General features: G+C 33.2%; 1 protein-coding gene across 1 annotated transcript; it reads right to left on the bottom strand.

Annotated features, from left to right (window-relative positions):
• Nucleotides 1–500: 500 nt before the first annotated feature.
• Nucleotides 501–17154, bottom strand: LOC131928405 (general transcription factor 3C polypeptide 2). Its single transcript, XM_059284436.1, has 21 exons — nt 17061–17154; nt 14718–14800; nt 13364–14607; nt 12428–12553; nt 11805–11945; nt 11141–11328; nt 10414–10616; nt 9734–9899; nt 8866–8993; nt 8446–8641; nt 8095–8191; nt 7869–7948; nt 6906–7003; nt 6497–6571; nt 5703–5909; nt 5011–5110; nt 4548–4647; nt 4014–4160; nt 2795–2980; nt 1316–1408; nt 501–677 (listed from the first exon to the last, which is right to left on the bottom strand). Exons 3-21 carry the CDS (start codon nt 14168–14170, stop codon nt 501–503), a joined length of 3315 nt encoding a protein of 1104 aa, XP_059140419.1. The 5' UTR covers nt 14171–14607; nt 14718–14800; nt 17061–17154.
• Nucleotides 17155–17593: the final 439 nt, after the last annotated feature.

Here is a 17593-nt window from a genome sequence, read left to right as displayed (position 1 = left end):
ATCTGTCTTACAAAGACCATAAAAGGTTGTCGATGAACAACTCAGATGTTCATAATACATGACTACTGGGATAAATATGGTCTTTTCTGTTGAGTGTCAAGGGGTATGGTGGGAAAGGGTTAAAACAAAAACTACAACGTTTGAATTTTAAGTATGGTCACAAAATATTTACATTTTTAATACAACACCAAATACAGAAATATATATATATATATATATGCATGTATAAACGAATTCAATGTACAATTTTTAATTTACAAACTATATATTCATTTAAAAATAGTTTTATTTTTTTCAACGACAGGATTTACCCATTTCTAAATAAAACAAAGCTTTTACAAAACACAGTACTGGATGTACTAAAATAATAGTCACAGGAATTTTTTATGTAAAAAAAAAAGAACATCTTCCAGATAAGTCTTTTTCTTTTGAAAACACCAATAATAACTTGGTGTGAATCTCACAATAACAACAGAAATCAAACAAAATACAGACATTTGCTACCAGTGATTTTTTTTGCTCTGTGACAGTTTGTCAGAATTCCTAAGGTCATAGAACCTTTTAACGTGAACTTTATGTGGCTGAACAACAGGTGAAAGATTGTCTAATCTCAGGAGCCCGGCTTGACCTCCGGATATCATCCATAAACAGCTCCAGGCATTTGGATTCAAACGAATCTGGGGAAAAAATTTACATAAAAAATAAATCATACAACTGCTAACCCGAAAGTATTGAGTTTGAATCCAAATTAAAGTCTGTAGAATGTCACTGAGTACACCCAGCTCTGTTGGGTACCTGACTCATCAGGGTAGGCAAAGGCAGCTGGGCATAGCTGATCACATTTTCCCTTTATATTTTAAGGTCACTGAAATAGTTGAAGTACTACACCTGCCCCATGGATCGCCAGGGTTGAAAGGGTACTTTTATATTAGTTAAATGTCACATTCTTAGAACAAAAAATAGTCACAAAATGCAATTAGTTCGAGACTTTTCTTCTCTGCAATTAAACCTGTGTTGCTATCACTTCTGAAACAATTTTTTGAGGCTTATAACAGTTCATGTACTAGGCGAAATCACATGTAAAAATGTCCAAGTGTGCTTAACTTTATAAACAGAAATAGTATACGCTCTGCACAATTGTCTATGCACAAGGCTATTCAACGCTAGAGGTATATGATTTGTCCAGTCCACCCTTGTTGACATTTAATAAGTGTTACACCTGCATTTTAAATGAAAATTTAAATGAAAATGATTAACCACACAAACACCAATGTATGTTAATGGAGTGAGGAAATGTGATTGATAAGAAACTTGCCTTGTGCACGGCATTGGTATTGCTGCCTCCAAAATCTTCCAGTTCTGTTTTTCCCGAAGATTTTGCTACTTGGAGTGTCAGGTCATCTTTTGTCTGAAACAAAGTTACAACATTAGCGGCATGCTTTCATCAAATTAGAAACATTTACAAAAATATAAACTTTGGCTGCTGCATGTTATAATTTATAATGCTATTTTTAACAAATGATCATATTTCAACTCAGATTTTTAAATCAGCGGGTAAGCATTGTATTTAACAATAGCAGTTTTTACATATTTTTTAGTGTGCAAAGGTATGGTAAGAAGAATTTAAAAATAAGCGCTTTTAAAAGTTGTAAATATTGTTCATATAGAAAAATAAAAATCTTATTCATAGAAAAACAAGTAATTAAAAAAAGTCTAGTGACAATTTTAGCGCAATTTCCTTGTGTTATCTAAAAATAGCTCTGTTGTAGCGTAAAACCATTGGTTAGTAATTAAAACGTTTTTTATTAATTTTTTTTTCAGTATTTTACATGTTTTATTTACAATAGAGTAACATGACTAAAAACCATTGCGCGCCCAGCTACCGAACGTGACGTCGCAGCCATTGAACGTGATGGCGCAGCTATTGAACGTGATGACGCGTGTGGTGTGGTTGCATAAAATGCCTACTAATTCGGTCCAAATTTTAATTAATTCAAAAAATTTTTTGTGACCGAACGAAAGAATATTTTTGAAAACTTTCTTCATCAATATTGTTCTAAATTATGGCAGGAATTGATTGGTACATGTTTCAAGTCGCTAAGTGGTCTGGTTGCCGAGATATGGGCCAAAAACAGTGCTTTTTTCCGAGGTTTTTTGGCTTTTCCGGGAAATACATGAAAGAAACCCGTAATTTTTATGGCCTATGTTCATCCTCATAACTTGCTTAACATAATTGCTTTTGGAACTAGTCATCGATATTGCTTCGTTGAGGAGGAGATACGACTTAAAGCTGCGGACACACATACATCCATCCATCCATCCATACATCCAGAAATGACGGGTTAATAAACGCAATTCTCCAGAATGGAAATTGCGCTAAAAAATCAAGAGCAAGTGATTAAGAGTAATAAACTGGCTCATTTCATTTTATCAGTACCCAAATTCAACTATGTAAGAGTTTTAAAAGGATAATTAGGCAGGCATTATTAACAAAAACTCATAATTGGGAAATTATAATATTGTATCATTCCTTCAGTGTGTCATACCATTGGAGAATCTAGGTAATGTATAATTTCTTCAATGTTATAACTATGCAGGCACTATTAACTAAAACTTTTCATTGGGAAATTATAAAATTGTATCATTCCTTCAATGTGTCATACCATTGGAGAATCTAGAAAATGTATAATTAATGGGTCATGCCATGTAGAGAATCTAGGTAATGTATTATTTCTTTAATGTGTCATACCATTGGAGAATCTAGAAAATGTATTATTTCTTTAATATGTCATACCATTGGAGAATCCAGATAATGCACAATTTCTTCAGCGTTGAAATTTTGACATGCACCCAAAATGTCAAGGGTTGAGAAACATCTGCTGCTGCCTGTCACTTCTGACATTTGACCCCGGGAGAGTCCCAACAGATCCAGCTGGCTATCCACATCATTTTTTTTAATCAGCTTGGCCTGGTAAACATCCTGGGTGGATGAAATAAACTATAATTTAATTTTTACGCAACTGTATTCTATGGTCAGGTAGTTTCCCTTTGCTGTTCTGTTTGTAAAAAAAAATGACAATGAGATAAATATTCAGAAAGTCTTTATGCATCAACATTGTTTTATTTTAAAGCCCATATAAATTTTGTGAATGAGTTTATGTAAATTGTATTGCCATTAAAGATATTAATTAGTCCTATTTAATGCTACAAAGAAATAAGAATTTGAACGTTACTTGATACAACAAAAAATGTTCATGCCCCATTACAAATGAACGAAATTTTTGAAATTTTGTGTAGGTAGTAGTTGAGTTCTACAATCAGAAACAGCAGACATGAGAAGGTGTAGTAATACATTACAATTATAACTTTAAATAGCCAGTCTTCATTCATACAAACATAATACTTATGCAACAAAACCATTTCAACATTCAACCACAACACTTAACACATTTCTTTATGTTTGTGGTGAGAGTTTGTTTATGTTTTGTGTTAATGTTTGTGGTTAGGTTTAGAGTTAGGCTTAGGGTTATGTATTTTCTCAAATGACAATATTGGCATATAGACATTTTATTGGAAATTTAATATATTTCTCAAAAACCAGGAAGCACAAGTCATGGTCTTTTATAAATTAACAAAAGTTTCCACATATCAACATAGAGCAAGCACTTAAGCACACACATACCTCAACACAGGGAAAGCACCCACATACTAACAAAGGGCATGCACTAAAGAACCCACATACCAGTACAGAACAACTACTAAACTACTAACATAGGGTAAGTACTAAAGCACCCCCATACCAACACAGGACAATTACTAAAGCACTAACATATCAACATAGGACAAACAATAAAACACCCACATACCAACATAGGGCAAGCAATAACACACCCACATACCAAACTATGGATAAAACACCCACATACCAACATATGGATGAAACACCCACATACCAACATATGGATAAAACACTCACATACCAACATACGGCAAGTACTAAAACACCCACATACCAACATAGGGCACGCACTCTTGTACCAGATCCCATGGTTCTTCACAGCCTTTGTTCTGACGTCCATCATGGGAGGGAGGGTCAGTCTAGCCTTACCAATGGCATCACATGAGACTAGGACCTCATAGAATGGACAGTAGCTCACGTCCTGCAAGAGAATGGCAAGATGTAACAGCTGCTAACAGAAGGATGGTCTAGTCACCCGGTTTGTATAGGTCATATAGTTTTAGGTAAGTCACCTACTTAGCTTAAAGTCAAGAAATTATTGGAACTACTCAAGCAGTTCTTGACATAAGACACTGAGTTGTTTCAAGTTGAAGTTTGCAAACCTAAGAAAGTTGTGGCCATAGCAATCTTCAATCTTGAGTATGATTACTAATAATATTTTGATTTGTTACAAAGTCAGCATTACTAAATATGTATTGATTAATCTACTGTTTGTCTCAATCACAATGTTAATCTAATATCCCAAGCCTGTCTAAAATCCTAAACCAAGCAAGACAAGAAAAGTTAAAACAAACAGCTAGGCATTTACCCATATACATGCTGCATGGTTCTGTACTGCCAGTCCAGTTCCCATATTTTTTGTGCCATTTCTGGACAGGCCATGGAAGGTCACAGGGCATTTATCAGTCCTATAAAAAAAAACAATTGGCCTGAATTCAAAGGATTTACTAATTATGTTCAACATTTGTTTATAAATAATAAATGAATATATGTTATGTTTTCTGTTGATAAGTGAAGTAAAGCATTAGGTAATAACTACTTAAGCTTATTTCTTTCATAAAAAATAAGTCAATGTATGCTAACATGTTTGATAAATTAAAAGTAATATTAAGCTTACATTTGATAAACAATGTTATTTAATCATAGTATGTTTTATAAATACTTAACTAAGCTAATGAATGCATAAATGTTTATATGCAAGACGCATAACAAGTCAATGCTCACAAAAATAATTTACTGATTACACAGCACATATGTATATGATAGCTTACATATTAAATTTCTCTGCTGAAGAGAAAAAACCAAGTTGCATTGGGCCAGCCCAGCACAGAGATCTGTGAACAAACAACTGGAAAGACTGCCTCATGGTACCTGCGGGAGAGAAATTTTATTTGGGTTAACAACTGACCCATCCAGGGACGGACAATGTAATGTTAGGACTTCCTACTGTCAACATGGTTCTGAAAAATGGGTCTTCGACAAATTCCCGAAAGACACTTGCCCGAATGCCGATTTTGCCAGAATGGACACTTGCCCAAATGCGACAAATACCCGAACGCTACTTGCCCGAAAAATGTTAACATTTATATATTACCAAATAATCATCAAGTGTCTTTCGGGAAAACGTCCGGCTCCCCTGAAAAATAGCCTGTACATCACAAAGAAAACAGAACCTGTCCACTTAAAAAATAAAAATTCCTTGTCTTTTATTAGATACACTTTTATAAATGCTTAATTAAATGCCAATGTCTACTTACTTAACTGCCCCTGCCAATATGAAATACTTGACCTCCCCATATTTAAGAAATCTCATATTCATCTAACCTGTCCCTATATGAGATAACCTTATATTTGGATATAAAACATTACCTGCCCCAGCCAATTGACTTATCTCCCTTGCCTAAAAAAAACCGCTCATCCCCCACCCATCACACAAGCAGCACAGAGTACCAGCAGTACTCACCAACTGGCATGTATGTCATGTTGGTATCCCACTGACAGAAGCTGCCGTCAAATGAAGATGTGGCAAACGATGAGGGTACCTGTGGGTTCCATGTACAGGACAAGATACCCTCTGTGTTAAACTTGAAACACTGGAGAGGTCGAAGTGTGGTGTCATTGACCCTTAACAAGGGAGACTTGGATACCAGATCCCAGACAAAAATGTTACCTAGGGATTCATTGCATGAAGTAATCAAGGCTAATTAGTTAAATCAAAAGCAATTTAATTAAAAGCATGAAGCTAACTAAACTAGTACACGCATGCCCATTATGTAAACTAATAAACTAGCCTTCTCTATATTAAATAATACACCTTAATGATTAAAATTACCTGTTAAACTTACCCTCACTATATTAATTAATTAAAAAATTCTTTTACTTTTTAAAAAATATAATTGACTTTACTATATCATTTATGGGACAGAGTGGCCTAGCTGTAAAATGATAGTCTGCAAGCCTGAAAGTCTCAAGTTCAAATCAGTTGAACATCCCTAGTCCACCCAGCTCTGATGGGTAAGTTCTATTAGGAAAAGTAAAGACGGCTGGGCATAGTGTTGACCCCACCATCCCTTCATGTGCAGAGGTCAAGAAGTATGAACTCTATTTCATCTGCACAGTGGATTGCTAGGTCTAAAGCGGAATCTTTACTTTTTACTACACCAATTACTTAACCTATGAAAATAAAAAAGCGCATTCTCATTGTTTTAGCTAAAAACCTATACATCAGATAATTAGACCACATAAAAACAAACCTACCCCGACCATACCCAGCAACAATCTGCTCATGGTTACCTCCCTGCTGCCATGCTGTACACAAACAAGGGCCACAACCTAATATAGAAAATAAAATAGACTATAATACTATTTTCTCAGATGAAAATATACTTATAGTGATATATGTTTTTTAAATTATACTTTAACCTAGTCTCAGGATAAGGAATAAATAAAATCACTAATGTAACTGTTTTTCCACTTAAAATAAAGAACAAAATTACATTTTATATAAACCAAATAAATGTCACAATAATTTAAAAAATAATAATAATGTTTAAAATAAATATTTTGATGAAGTTCTATGAAATAATCTTGTTGAAGACCAGTACCTCTAATATATGTAAAAATGAGTAAAAAAATATGTTGCACTGAATACTACTACACTTCTCACCTGTTTGAGAGTTTGGAACTAAGGTCACAGCTGGACTTGGATAATATATGGAAATATCTTTGGAATGTTGGGCTTCCAGTGTATTAGGTTGGGGAAGACTAAATAACAAAAACAAGTTAATAAAAAGTCTAGTGACAATTTAAGCGCAACTTCCTTAATTAATTTTTTGTGACCGAACGAAAGGATATTTTTGAAAACTTTCTTCGGCAATATTTTTCTAAATTATGGCAGGAATCGATTGGTAAATGTTTCAAGTTTCATATTTGTTTTTGGAACTAGTCCTCGATATTGCTTCAATGAGGAGGAGATACGACTTAAAGCTGCGGACACACATCCATCCATTGCGGACACACATCCATCCAGAAATGACGAGTTAATAATCGCAATTCCTGTACGGAAATTGCGCTAAAAATAATATTACATTTGCAAATAGACTCTTTGCAATCCAGTTTAACAGTGAAACATACATGCAAGCTGTAAACACAGGTTGTATCCTGGTGTATAGTAATATATTGCAGGGAAAGAACCAAATTGCAGTGGCATTTTCTTGCAGGTGACCTATGCTACCATCATAAGTTTAAAAAAAAAGGGAGACCCATCATTACAAAAAGTAGTCCCTTTTGGACCTAAAGATCTGTTGGGCTCATCGGTTTCTCGATCAAAGCTTTTGAAAGGATGGTGGGGTCAGCACTATGTCCACCTGCCTTACTTTACCATACATCCTCCAGTCAGTTAATTCCCAATACAGGGAGACAATACCCCAAATTTCATAAAGACATTAGTCAAGAGTTACCTATAGACTAGAACACACATTAGTCAAGAGTTACCTATAGACTAGAACACACATTAGTCAGGAGTTACCTATAGACTAGAACACACATTAGTCAGGAGTTACCTATAGACTAGAACACACATTAGTCAGGAGTTACCTATAGACTAGAACACACATTAGTCAGGAGTTACCTATAGACTAGAACACTACCATCAGAACAGGCCACTGCCAGCAGCCCCAGCCTGCGTAGACTACCATCCTCATGTTCTTCCTGTAATAGTTATTTTAATGGATTTTATGTTAAAAGTCATAATAAACAATTATTTGAACATTTTATTTTTAAACTAGAAAGAAAATATGCTTTTGTTATATTGATCTTTTTAAAAAAAAAACTTTTTCTATCACAAAAAAAATTACCTCATCATAACAACGCCCTGGACACCAAGACATGCTAACACAGTAGCCAGATTCATGAGCTATACAATATTTTATGGACAAATCACCAGTACAGTCTCTGTGGAATAAAGATATAATGATGGTCACTCAGTATAAAAAAAAAAATTCTGATAAAATTAATTTTCTTTAAAAAAAGTTGGTAAGATAAAATGTCAATTTTAGGCTGGTTGATAAACTAAGTAACTGCCAACATTTGTAAGTGCTTAATTATATGTTGACATGGTAAACTTTTAAGTGCTTTAAATATTGTGTGACTTTTTAAAATTTAACTTAAAAGGGAAGGTGTAGTTTTTTTTTTAATAAACAACATACTTTTCATTTTTTAACACCCCAGCTGACCAGATTTGTACAATGCCTCGTCCACTGGAAGTATTGGTTGTGCTGGGCAGTTTCTCGTCAGCAGTTAAGTCTAAAGCTACAGCAAAAAACTGCTCAGATTCCACGCCCTCTGGCAAGGGACACCACTCTAATGCCCAAACTGGACCACCAGTGTAACAATAAGGTTTGCCTGAAGTACAAAAAGAAGCGATATAATTAAATTAAAGGCTCTATCACAAGGTGTATGACTTGTCTTAACATATAGATATTACAGTTATGGGCATATAACAGTGAGTATTTCTAGAATGTACACAAATTATGAGATCAATCTTAAACTGTAAAAACTTAATACAGCAGGGGTATTTAACTTTAGACAATTAACATTAGCAACAAAATTATTTTTAAAAATCTCACCATTTCTGATTACTGATTGGCCCCAATTTAATGACATCTCTTCCTGACTGTGGTCAGTAGTATGACCTAACAGCCCACATGTAAATTTGACTGAATGCTGACGAAGTGGTAAATACTTTTCTCTTTCACTGTACCAAAACATGACAGAATCAACAAAAAAATAAACAAAAGCTATTCAATTTGCCGTAACTGCTAACAGAAATGTTAAGAATTTTTTTTTTATCCACAGGTTGGATGAGGTCTATCCTTAAAGCAATAACCCAATATTATACTCGTTTACTGGCTTAAATCTTTTGGATGTCAATGAGCACACACAGATCTGCTGAGTACCTAACTTTTTGTGGCTAGGTAAGATACTAACCAAGGGCACAAGAAAAAAATAAACTCTACTTTTTCTAATGCATAGGCAATCAGATGTTAAAGGTACTTTTTAAATGCTAGTTAAGTATTTTATTGTTGTTGTTAACTCTTATACAGCTAGGTCTGCAGTTTACTATAGTATTGTCTATTCGTATTGTTACAGTATCTCATCTTTGTAAACTGCAACAGTACACATTACCTAGTTGCTAACTTTGTATTGTTGCAGAATCACCTATTTGCCAATTCTGTAATAGTACATTATTGCCTAGTTGCTACCTCTGAATGGTACAGAATTTGCAAATGAAGTCCACTGTATTAGTCAAGTATTTATACATATCTATGGCTTAGTATCATGTGCAGTACACTATTCACTAGTTGCTAACTTTGTATTGTTGCAGTATTGCCTATTTGCTAACTCTGTAATAGTACATAATTGTCTAGTTGCTATTACTGTATAGGTCAAGAATTTATAAGTATCTACGTCCGTATTAGTGAATGAATCACTGACCTGCCATCTAAAGGTGACCAGTTGCTGGGGTGGGGTTGGAGATCTGTGAATATTGGATCCTTTGGTATACTGTCATAAAATTTGTGTAGAATCTCCAACCTCTGAGACTGTGTCATGTTGGCGTCTAAAAAACAAATGCTGCTCCATTTTTTCTCTGCGCTTGAGGCTGAGAAAGAAAAGAGATTTGAAGAGAGTTCTTAATAGATGGATGAATATTTGAGGATGGAAAAATAAAATATCTGCATGCTGAAAAATGAAAAAATTTCTAGATGGTTGAATGGAAATAAATATTATAGACTGATAAATAGAATATTTGCATGTTGATGGATGAATATTTGCATGTTAATGAATGAATATTTGCATGTTGATGAATGAATTTTAGCAAGTTGATGAACAAATATTTGTATGTTGAAGAATAAATATGTTTGTTGATGGATAGATTTGCAAATGAAAGAATACAATTTTTGTGGATAAAAAATATTTGTGATGGACTGATGATATAAGGATCACAATATTAGATCGTTGGATAAAAATTTACCTGATGGGTGGTTGGGGGAAAATATTTTTTAATGAACTTATTGATAGTTGTATGTATGAAAATGTGTTATTACACAAGATAAAGTGTAAAGTATGAGTTACCAAGACTTCTTGTGGGTAAAGTATGAGTTACCAAGACTTACAGTCAATAATGTGCCTTCCTTCACTGAAGTAACTTCTCTTTGGTCGCTCCTCAATGTCCACGTCATCCATCTCACACTCATCATCTTCAATATCTGAACCACTCTCCTCATCCGACCCCTCCCTCTCCTCTTCCACGTGCTCATCAGAGATGTTCTCAACGTCCTCCCCATCCATGGTAAAACTGTTGATTAATTTGATTGCACTGAAAGAAAAAATAATTAAAAAATTATTTACAATATCAAAGTATGTAGATGTAAGTTTACACAAGAAGATAATGTTAAACTAGTAGGTTTTTTTACATAAAAAAATTGTAAGTAGGCCTACTTATGTTTGTTTTTTAACTGAAAATTTAAATTGCATTTATCCCCAAGAAGATAAGGTAAATGAGACTGGTAGAAAATGAGGTTAAACCTAAACAATGTTTAAACATAATGTAAATAAGACAGGTAGAAGATTGGGTCAAAACAAAAAAATATAAATGAGACTGGTCAAGTGGTAGAGTTTGATAAAATAAGTTATCATTAATCCGTGGGATGCCCCATGCTTTATCCAGTGGTCAAGAATAACACTGACTCTAACAGCTAAGATAACCTAATTCAGACCAATTTGATTAAATTTGTATTCAAATCTTAAGTTAACTTTGATTCCTAGGTCAGCCAACTCTGACCATTAAGTCAATTAGCTGTGTCCACTAAAAAAAGCATATATATAAATAAAAAACTCAACCTTTTTGCAGCCTGTCGCTTCCTTCTTTTCCCCACTTCCTGCACACCATCGTCTTCTACTTCAACATCTTTCTTCCTCTTTTCCTCCAAGGCCAGCTGATCTGCCTTGTTTTTATGTGCATTCATGTGCTGGTGCAGCCACATTGCTCGTACAGTATGTTTACAAATTTCACATGTGGCTAGCTCTTCCTGGATTTGCATAACAAAGACGGAGAATTTTAAAATTACAAGATATTAAAACTTGGTGAACACCATTACAGAAAGTTTATGTTAGGGTCACATACTACTATCAAACAGGGGAGATAATCAATAAATTCAAACTGTACAAGGGGAAACAATCAATAAATATAAAGCACAACACAACAATATTCTGAATTGGTGATAGTAGAAACAAGAACTATCTTCAAGCTGTGCAGGTCAATGACACACTACAGAACAATTCAAGCCTCTGCATATTTCACAGAAAGAGCACCCAATAAAAAAAAAGTTCTGAATTTTTTCACAAAAAATCTTTCTACCTTGATTTTTTCTTAAAATTATAAATTTTTTTTTTATTTTCCAGAAATTATAAACACATAATTAAATGCTTTGTATGGATCTATGTCAACTCAGGTCTAACATCTAACAAAAATAAGGTTTGATAACTGTGCAGTGAAAGTTATTACCTCCCTTCCACACCAGATCTGATGATGCTTGTAGTAGTGAGCAAATCGAAACTGTTTCTGGCACTGCTGACAGTCCACATGGCCCAGTGCTTTGATGATAAGACCTGGTGCTTCCTCTCCCAGAGGGTTACTTTTTGACCACTATAAACAAGCGGTAAAACTGATTTTAAGTAAAATATATTTTAAAATTTAATTTTTTTTTTACTTCAAGGAAATAATTGGTAAAATAGATTTTACTAAGAAATAATTTTTTTTAAAAATATGAACATTTTGTCCTAAAAGTTAATTGAAGTTTAATTTGGTATAAGGATCTGAAAATATCTGCTTTAAGTAAAAAAAATGTAATTATTTGAACCAAATTGATACTTTCTTAAAATATAAAACAAATATAAAATAAAAGATAACTTATTTCAAAACTTTGATGTATTTTATGTATTTTAAGTTAATTATCTGCCTTGGCATACATATAAAGGATGCTAAGTTTAAGATGGCATGTGATAAAAATAATCATGGGTAGTTTTTAGTTTAAGTCAAAGAATATAAAGTATCCTGTTTTATAATTACTTAAACTTGTTTATTAAAGAAATGATAAAGTGAAAACAAAAATAACAAGATATTCTTACCACCACAGAATGTTTTGACATCATATGCCTTTGTAGAGATTCTATAGAAAGCATCTCTTCATCACAATGTTTACACTTCAGATCTGAACTTTTTAATCCTTTTAACTTAGCAGAAGATTTGGCTCCCTTACAGAAAAAGAAAACTATGATTTAACAAAACAATATACACATATTTAAAATAAAAATAATATAATATGTGATACTACTAACATTTTAGTTTAAAAGAAAAGTAAAATTTTTACTTTAAAAAAAATAAAATAAAATGCTATTTTTGTTTAATTATTTGTCTAATATCTTTAGTTTTATTTAAAGAAAACAGAATACTGTTCAATTTTAATGCATTTAATATTTTTATTGACATAAACAAAAAAGACTCGGGACATTATTTTATGCCGGTAACAACTTGTCTTGAGAATTAATACTAATGCAGGCCTACTGCCAATTAAACCTGGTCCACTTATTATTTATAAATTAATCATTCCATGTTAATTAAGACAGTGTGGAGCAACATTTTTTTACACATACTCACCATTCCTAGTCTGTTTAAATTGAAGCATAATATATAATAGGGTTAGATGGTAGAGTTTATGACTGCTACCTGAAAGTCTAGAATTCGGATCTTAGTTCAGATTCATGACTGTAGGGTGTCCCTGAGTCCACCCAGCTCTGATGGGTACCCAACTGACATTAAGGAAACCAATGTGGCCGGGCAGAGTGCTGTCCACACAATCCCCTGTATAGTGAGATCTTTAAAACAGATGAACTCTACTTCATCTGCCCCATGTCTCTTGGACAAGAACAAGGAATAAATTATGAAATAAAATAATAATACTGGAGTATTCTAATTATATATTCAGTGTTGTTTCTAGCTAGTAGGCCTTAAAGCTTATTTATAGTAATTATAAAAAAAAAAAAGCTGAATATTTTAAATCTCACCCTTGTAGAGGTAGCCGATGATTTTGGTGTTTTTGGCGTGGACTTTCCTTTGGTTCTTTTGTTTGTAACAGGCTCCTCAGCTTCCTCTAGATTCTGATCTAGGTCAGCCTCAGACTGAAAGGAATGGTCTGGCTGTGACAGATCCCTGTTTCTTAGCACAGCATGTGCCTGACCTTTCTTAGCCTTAAGTCTGCTGCGGGATCTTTTAGGGGTTGCAGCCGTGTCTGCCTCTTTACTATTATCTGTGTCCTTATCTACTTCCAGGTTATCAGGAGTATTGATGACATTGTCTGAATTACAAAAGCTGTCTACTGGATTCTTGACACTGCCACCACTTCTTGTCTGTTTTTGATTGTCTGTCTTACCCAAAACTTGCTTCTGTCTTCCCACTCCCAGTAAAGTTTTTTTAGCATTAGGTTTTAAATTTCTCGAAGCTTTTGGTTTCAATAAGGAATTACTTGATTCACTATACTTTTCAGAATCATTGTTCGTAAATAAACTATTGCTATCATTTTTATATGAACGGGTGATTATGTCATCTTCACTGTCTATAGGGTCATTGTCCCCAAACTCTGTGTAACTAAGACTTTTTCTTGTCCGACTACTTTTGCGGACACTACCCATTTTACTTCTTTGACGCAGTGTAACTTCCTGCTCTTTATATGAATTTACACGGCCTTCAAACTCATCATCGTCATCATCAGCTGCGCCGTTTAATAACTCTTCAGTCTGTACATCTCTCCTTGGCCAACCCCGCGGCTTAGATTGTTTTCTAGACCTCCTCTCTGTTTTAGCATCAGCTGCCATTGTGTTTGATATAATGCTTCTACGCTTTTCTGGACCATCAGGTTTTGAAATATTTGTTGGTCCTACAGGAAAATTTTTCCAAACAACTTATCTCTTTATCACTGCCGTTGCTGATATGATACACATCTGAATCATTCAATAATTAAGTGAGCTATCCCCAAGACTGGATATAATAACTCACAGTTACACAAGTAATTCATGGGACCAATGCCATTTTTCTCACTAATGTAGTGAGATAATAGGTTAACTATGTGTAAAAAAAAAAATTCCAATTGGAAGAATTCAACAGTGTTGTGGCTTAAATAAAATCAAGTAACAGTTTGCTCATAACTCTTTTGAATCCAGATATGCATCACACTGGAAAAGACTAGAAATATAACAATGCACTTGATTGTGTAGCTCTTCTTATTGTAAAAAATAACAATTCATTCTTGACTCTGAAATTAAATAAAAATATAAACAATATTCCATAACTGAATTAATTTAATTTAAAGTAATGTAGTAGCCATATAATATGATAACACATACTTCATACAAATAATCTTACCTGTTAAAATTTAAAAACCATTTTGAATTACTTTAACTAGTACCAGCAACAGAAATGTGTTTCCTCATTCTTATGTGGCTTCCCTAAACAGATGAATGAAATCAAACAAATGCAATGTAAATTTTCAATTAAAAAAAAAAACATTATTAGTAGGCCTACTTACAATTTTTAAAATAAATAGGCCTACCAGTTAAAGCATGAAAGTATGATTTTTATAGAGCAATACTAAGTTTAAAACTGCAACAATGGGGAATCAACTGGGAGATAGGGGTCAGCGTGGTCGAGTCGGTAAAGCTCATGGTTGCTAAACCGAAAAGTCTCGAGTTCGAACCCTCGGCAGATGAGGCTCGTTAGCTGGGGACAGCCACTCTTCTAGGAGAGACAACTCCAAAATTAAAACAACTGCTGCCTTGTAGTTTGTTCTTGGTTGGACAAAGGCTATGGAAGCAAATCCAAAAAGAAAAGCAGGCTGAAATCGGAGTCAATGGCCTCAATGGCGCATAACCAGTTGACACGTAACGCTTAATTGTGTTGGAGGCGTGGTCGAGTCGGCAAAAAAGCACATGGTTGATAAATTCGAACAAAGTCTCGAGTCCAAACACTGGCAGGTAAATCTCAATCCCATTCAACACTAATAATTAAGAACGAAGAAGAAGAAGAAGAACTGGGAGATATGCACAACTTTTAGCACTATCCATAAAGATTGTGTTGTAACTAGAATATTATTATGAATACTAATTTACAGCTTTTTAAAAAATTCTTTCTTTCTACAGCTTAGTCTAAAAATTTTTAACCCTGAAAAATAAACTTTAAAAAAAAAGATGAAAAAGAAATGTCAAACGAAATGCCCATGGTTGATTAGGTGAGATAGAGAAATGTAACATTACAAAATGTTTAGTAAATATGAAGTAACTAAAAGCGTACGAACAGCAATAATGTTTTCAAAAGTATACATATAGATCTAGGCAGATTAGAATGATTATTTAAATGCAATAGATTCTTGTAAGCCTAGAAGTGTAGGATTCATTGTAAGTGATTCTAGGCTAATACTATTAGGACCTAATAATGAGGTGTAATAAAAATGCCAGGGCTAAGGAAAATTTGGCTAGTGATCTGATATCAGGCTTAATTTTCAAGTTATAGTTTAAAAAACATGTTAGGGCAAACTACTAGTTACTAAACATTTACTTCTATCTAGGACCTATAATCTATTGGCCCCTATTTCTAATACTAATAGATTTTTTATAACTTGCAGGCTATATATAAAGGCCTTCTTTACTTAATAATTTTTTCAATTTAGTCTAATCTTGATCTAATATAGACTTAAAGGATTCTAATTCTCAAATTAGATTCATGTCTAGAAACCAGGTTCAACTAACTTAAAGTACTAAAGTATGCCCTAAAATCTCAACCCTTAAAATATTAGCGTAAATAAAATAGCTAGCCCAGTGAAACATATTAGTTTTAGCCAGTTTTAATATTTATTAAGGCCTAGATCTATGCCTATATAATATAATAATATAGCCTAAAGGCCTAGATCTATAAGTAGTTTAGTAGTAGTAGATCTAAAAAATATTAGTAATTCAAGTAGGCCTAATTGGCACTAATAGGCCTGATAAATGGGCCTAGTAACCAGAGTTTCTTTCAGGCATCTCTTCGGAGAAAGTCTACCCCCCCCCCCTGGAGAAAAAGTCTGGAAGAAACACTGCTAATAATTCATTACATTGTAGTAAATGTAGGCCTAATTGGCATTGGTTAACTTTATATTACAGATAGGACTTATTACTCTTTTTAGGCCTAACTAATTTATTAATTTAATTTTAATACTAAGGCTGGCTAAGCCTAAAAATTTCAATAATAAAAATAAATATTAAATAAATAATTTATATTAGGCCTATAAGTACTAGATCTATAGGCCTAATAATAGATCTATATAATATAAATTTATAAAAAAATAATATAGATCTAGCCAGGGCATTCTAGGGCCTAGCCTAATTAATAAATTATTAGGCCCTAATTATTAATAATTAGGGCCTAATAAACTAAGAAAAATAAACCATTCTAATAAAGCCCATCATCTTTAAAATTTGTAATTTTATTAAAATTGTAAGACAATTTTTAAAGACAGAAGAATGCAATTTTTAACATTTTTAAATTTTAGGCCTGCACGCAGGAGCTGCGAGTTCGAGGCACACTGAAGTCATGACTCACGGAAGAGTTTTTAAAAAATCACTCGTCTGCTTTACGTTTGAGCATTATGGCAATTTGTAAAAAAATAAATAAAAAAAAGAAACATATTGCAATGCGTGCATGGTTAGGTTTTTGATACAACATGAAACTCACAGTTTCAGTATTAAAACCGATAAAACATTAGGATTTGAAGATGATCATCATTATAGATTATAGAGTCTAGTGACACCAGGGTAATTCATTTTGTTTAAAAAAAAACCGTAGTTATTACCCCTTAGCCCTTGGCTTGGTGGCCAGATTTTGTATACATAAGTTGCTTAATAAGAATTTTACATATGAGAAAGATTTTTTTAAAAATGTAAACAAATAAAAAATTATTAATTTAAAGGAATGATGTCAATAAAAAAATCTATATCCATACTAAATATTAAATATGTTCAAAAGTTTTCAAAAAATAAAAACGTTACAACGGTAGCACACGTTAATTTCGTTAGCTTACGATAACAGTAGGGATAAAGAATCACATAAATAAAGAAATAAAACTAATCTAGTAAAAGAACTAACATTGTCAATTAATTATTAAAAGTTGAACATATAGGAATTATTGCATAAGTTTTTTTTAAATACAAAATATTACTCGTTAGGATCCTTTAAATAAATGAGAAAAGTTGTTCAAATTTGCCTCA

Source organism: Physella acuta, unplaced genomic scaffold (genome assembly GCF_028476545.2).
Source record: "Physella acuta isolate Inbredline_101_S28 unplaced genomic scaffold, ASM2847654v3 ptg001498l, whole genome shotgun sequence".
Lineage (NCBI taxonomy): Eukaryota > Metazoa > Mollusca > Gastropoda > Physidae > Physella > Physella acuta.
This window is presented reverse-complemented; position numbering and strand designations above follow the sequence as displayed.

Bases quoted from the DNA above. Each gene is read 5' to 3' on its own strand.
- LOC131928405 (XM_059284436.1), bottom strand. From the start codon at position 14,170: ATGGCAGCTGATGCTAAAACAGAGAGGAGGTCTAGAAAACAATCTAAG. The intron at 8,994-9,733 runs GTCAGTGATTCA...GTTTTGGTACAG, and splicing joins TGGTCACCTTTAGATGGCAG to TGAAAGAGAAAAGTATTTAC. The intron at 8,642-8,865 runs GTGAGATTTTTA...TTTGTACTTCAG, and splicing joins CCAATCAGTAATCAGAAATG to GCAAACCTTATTGTTACACT.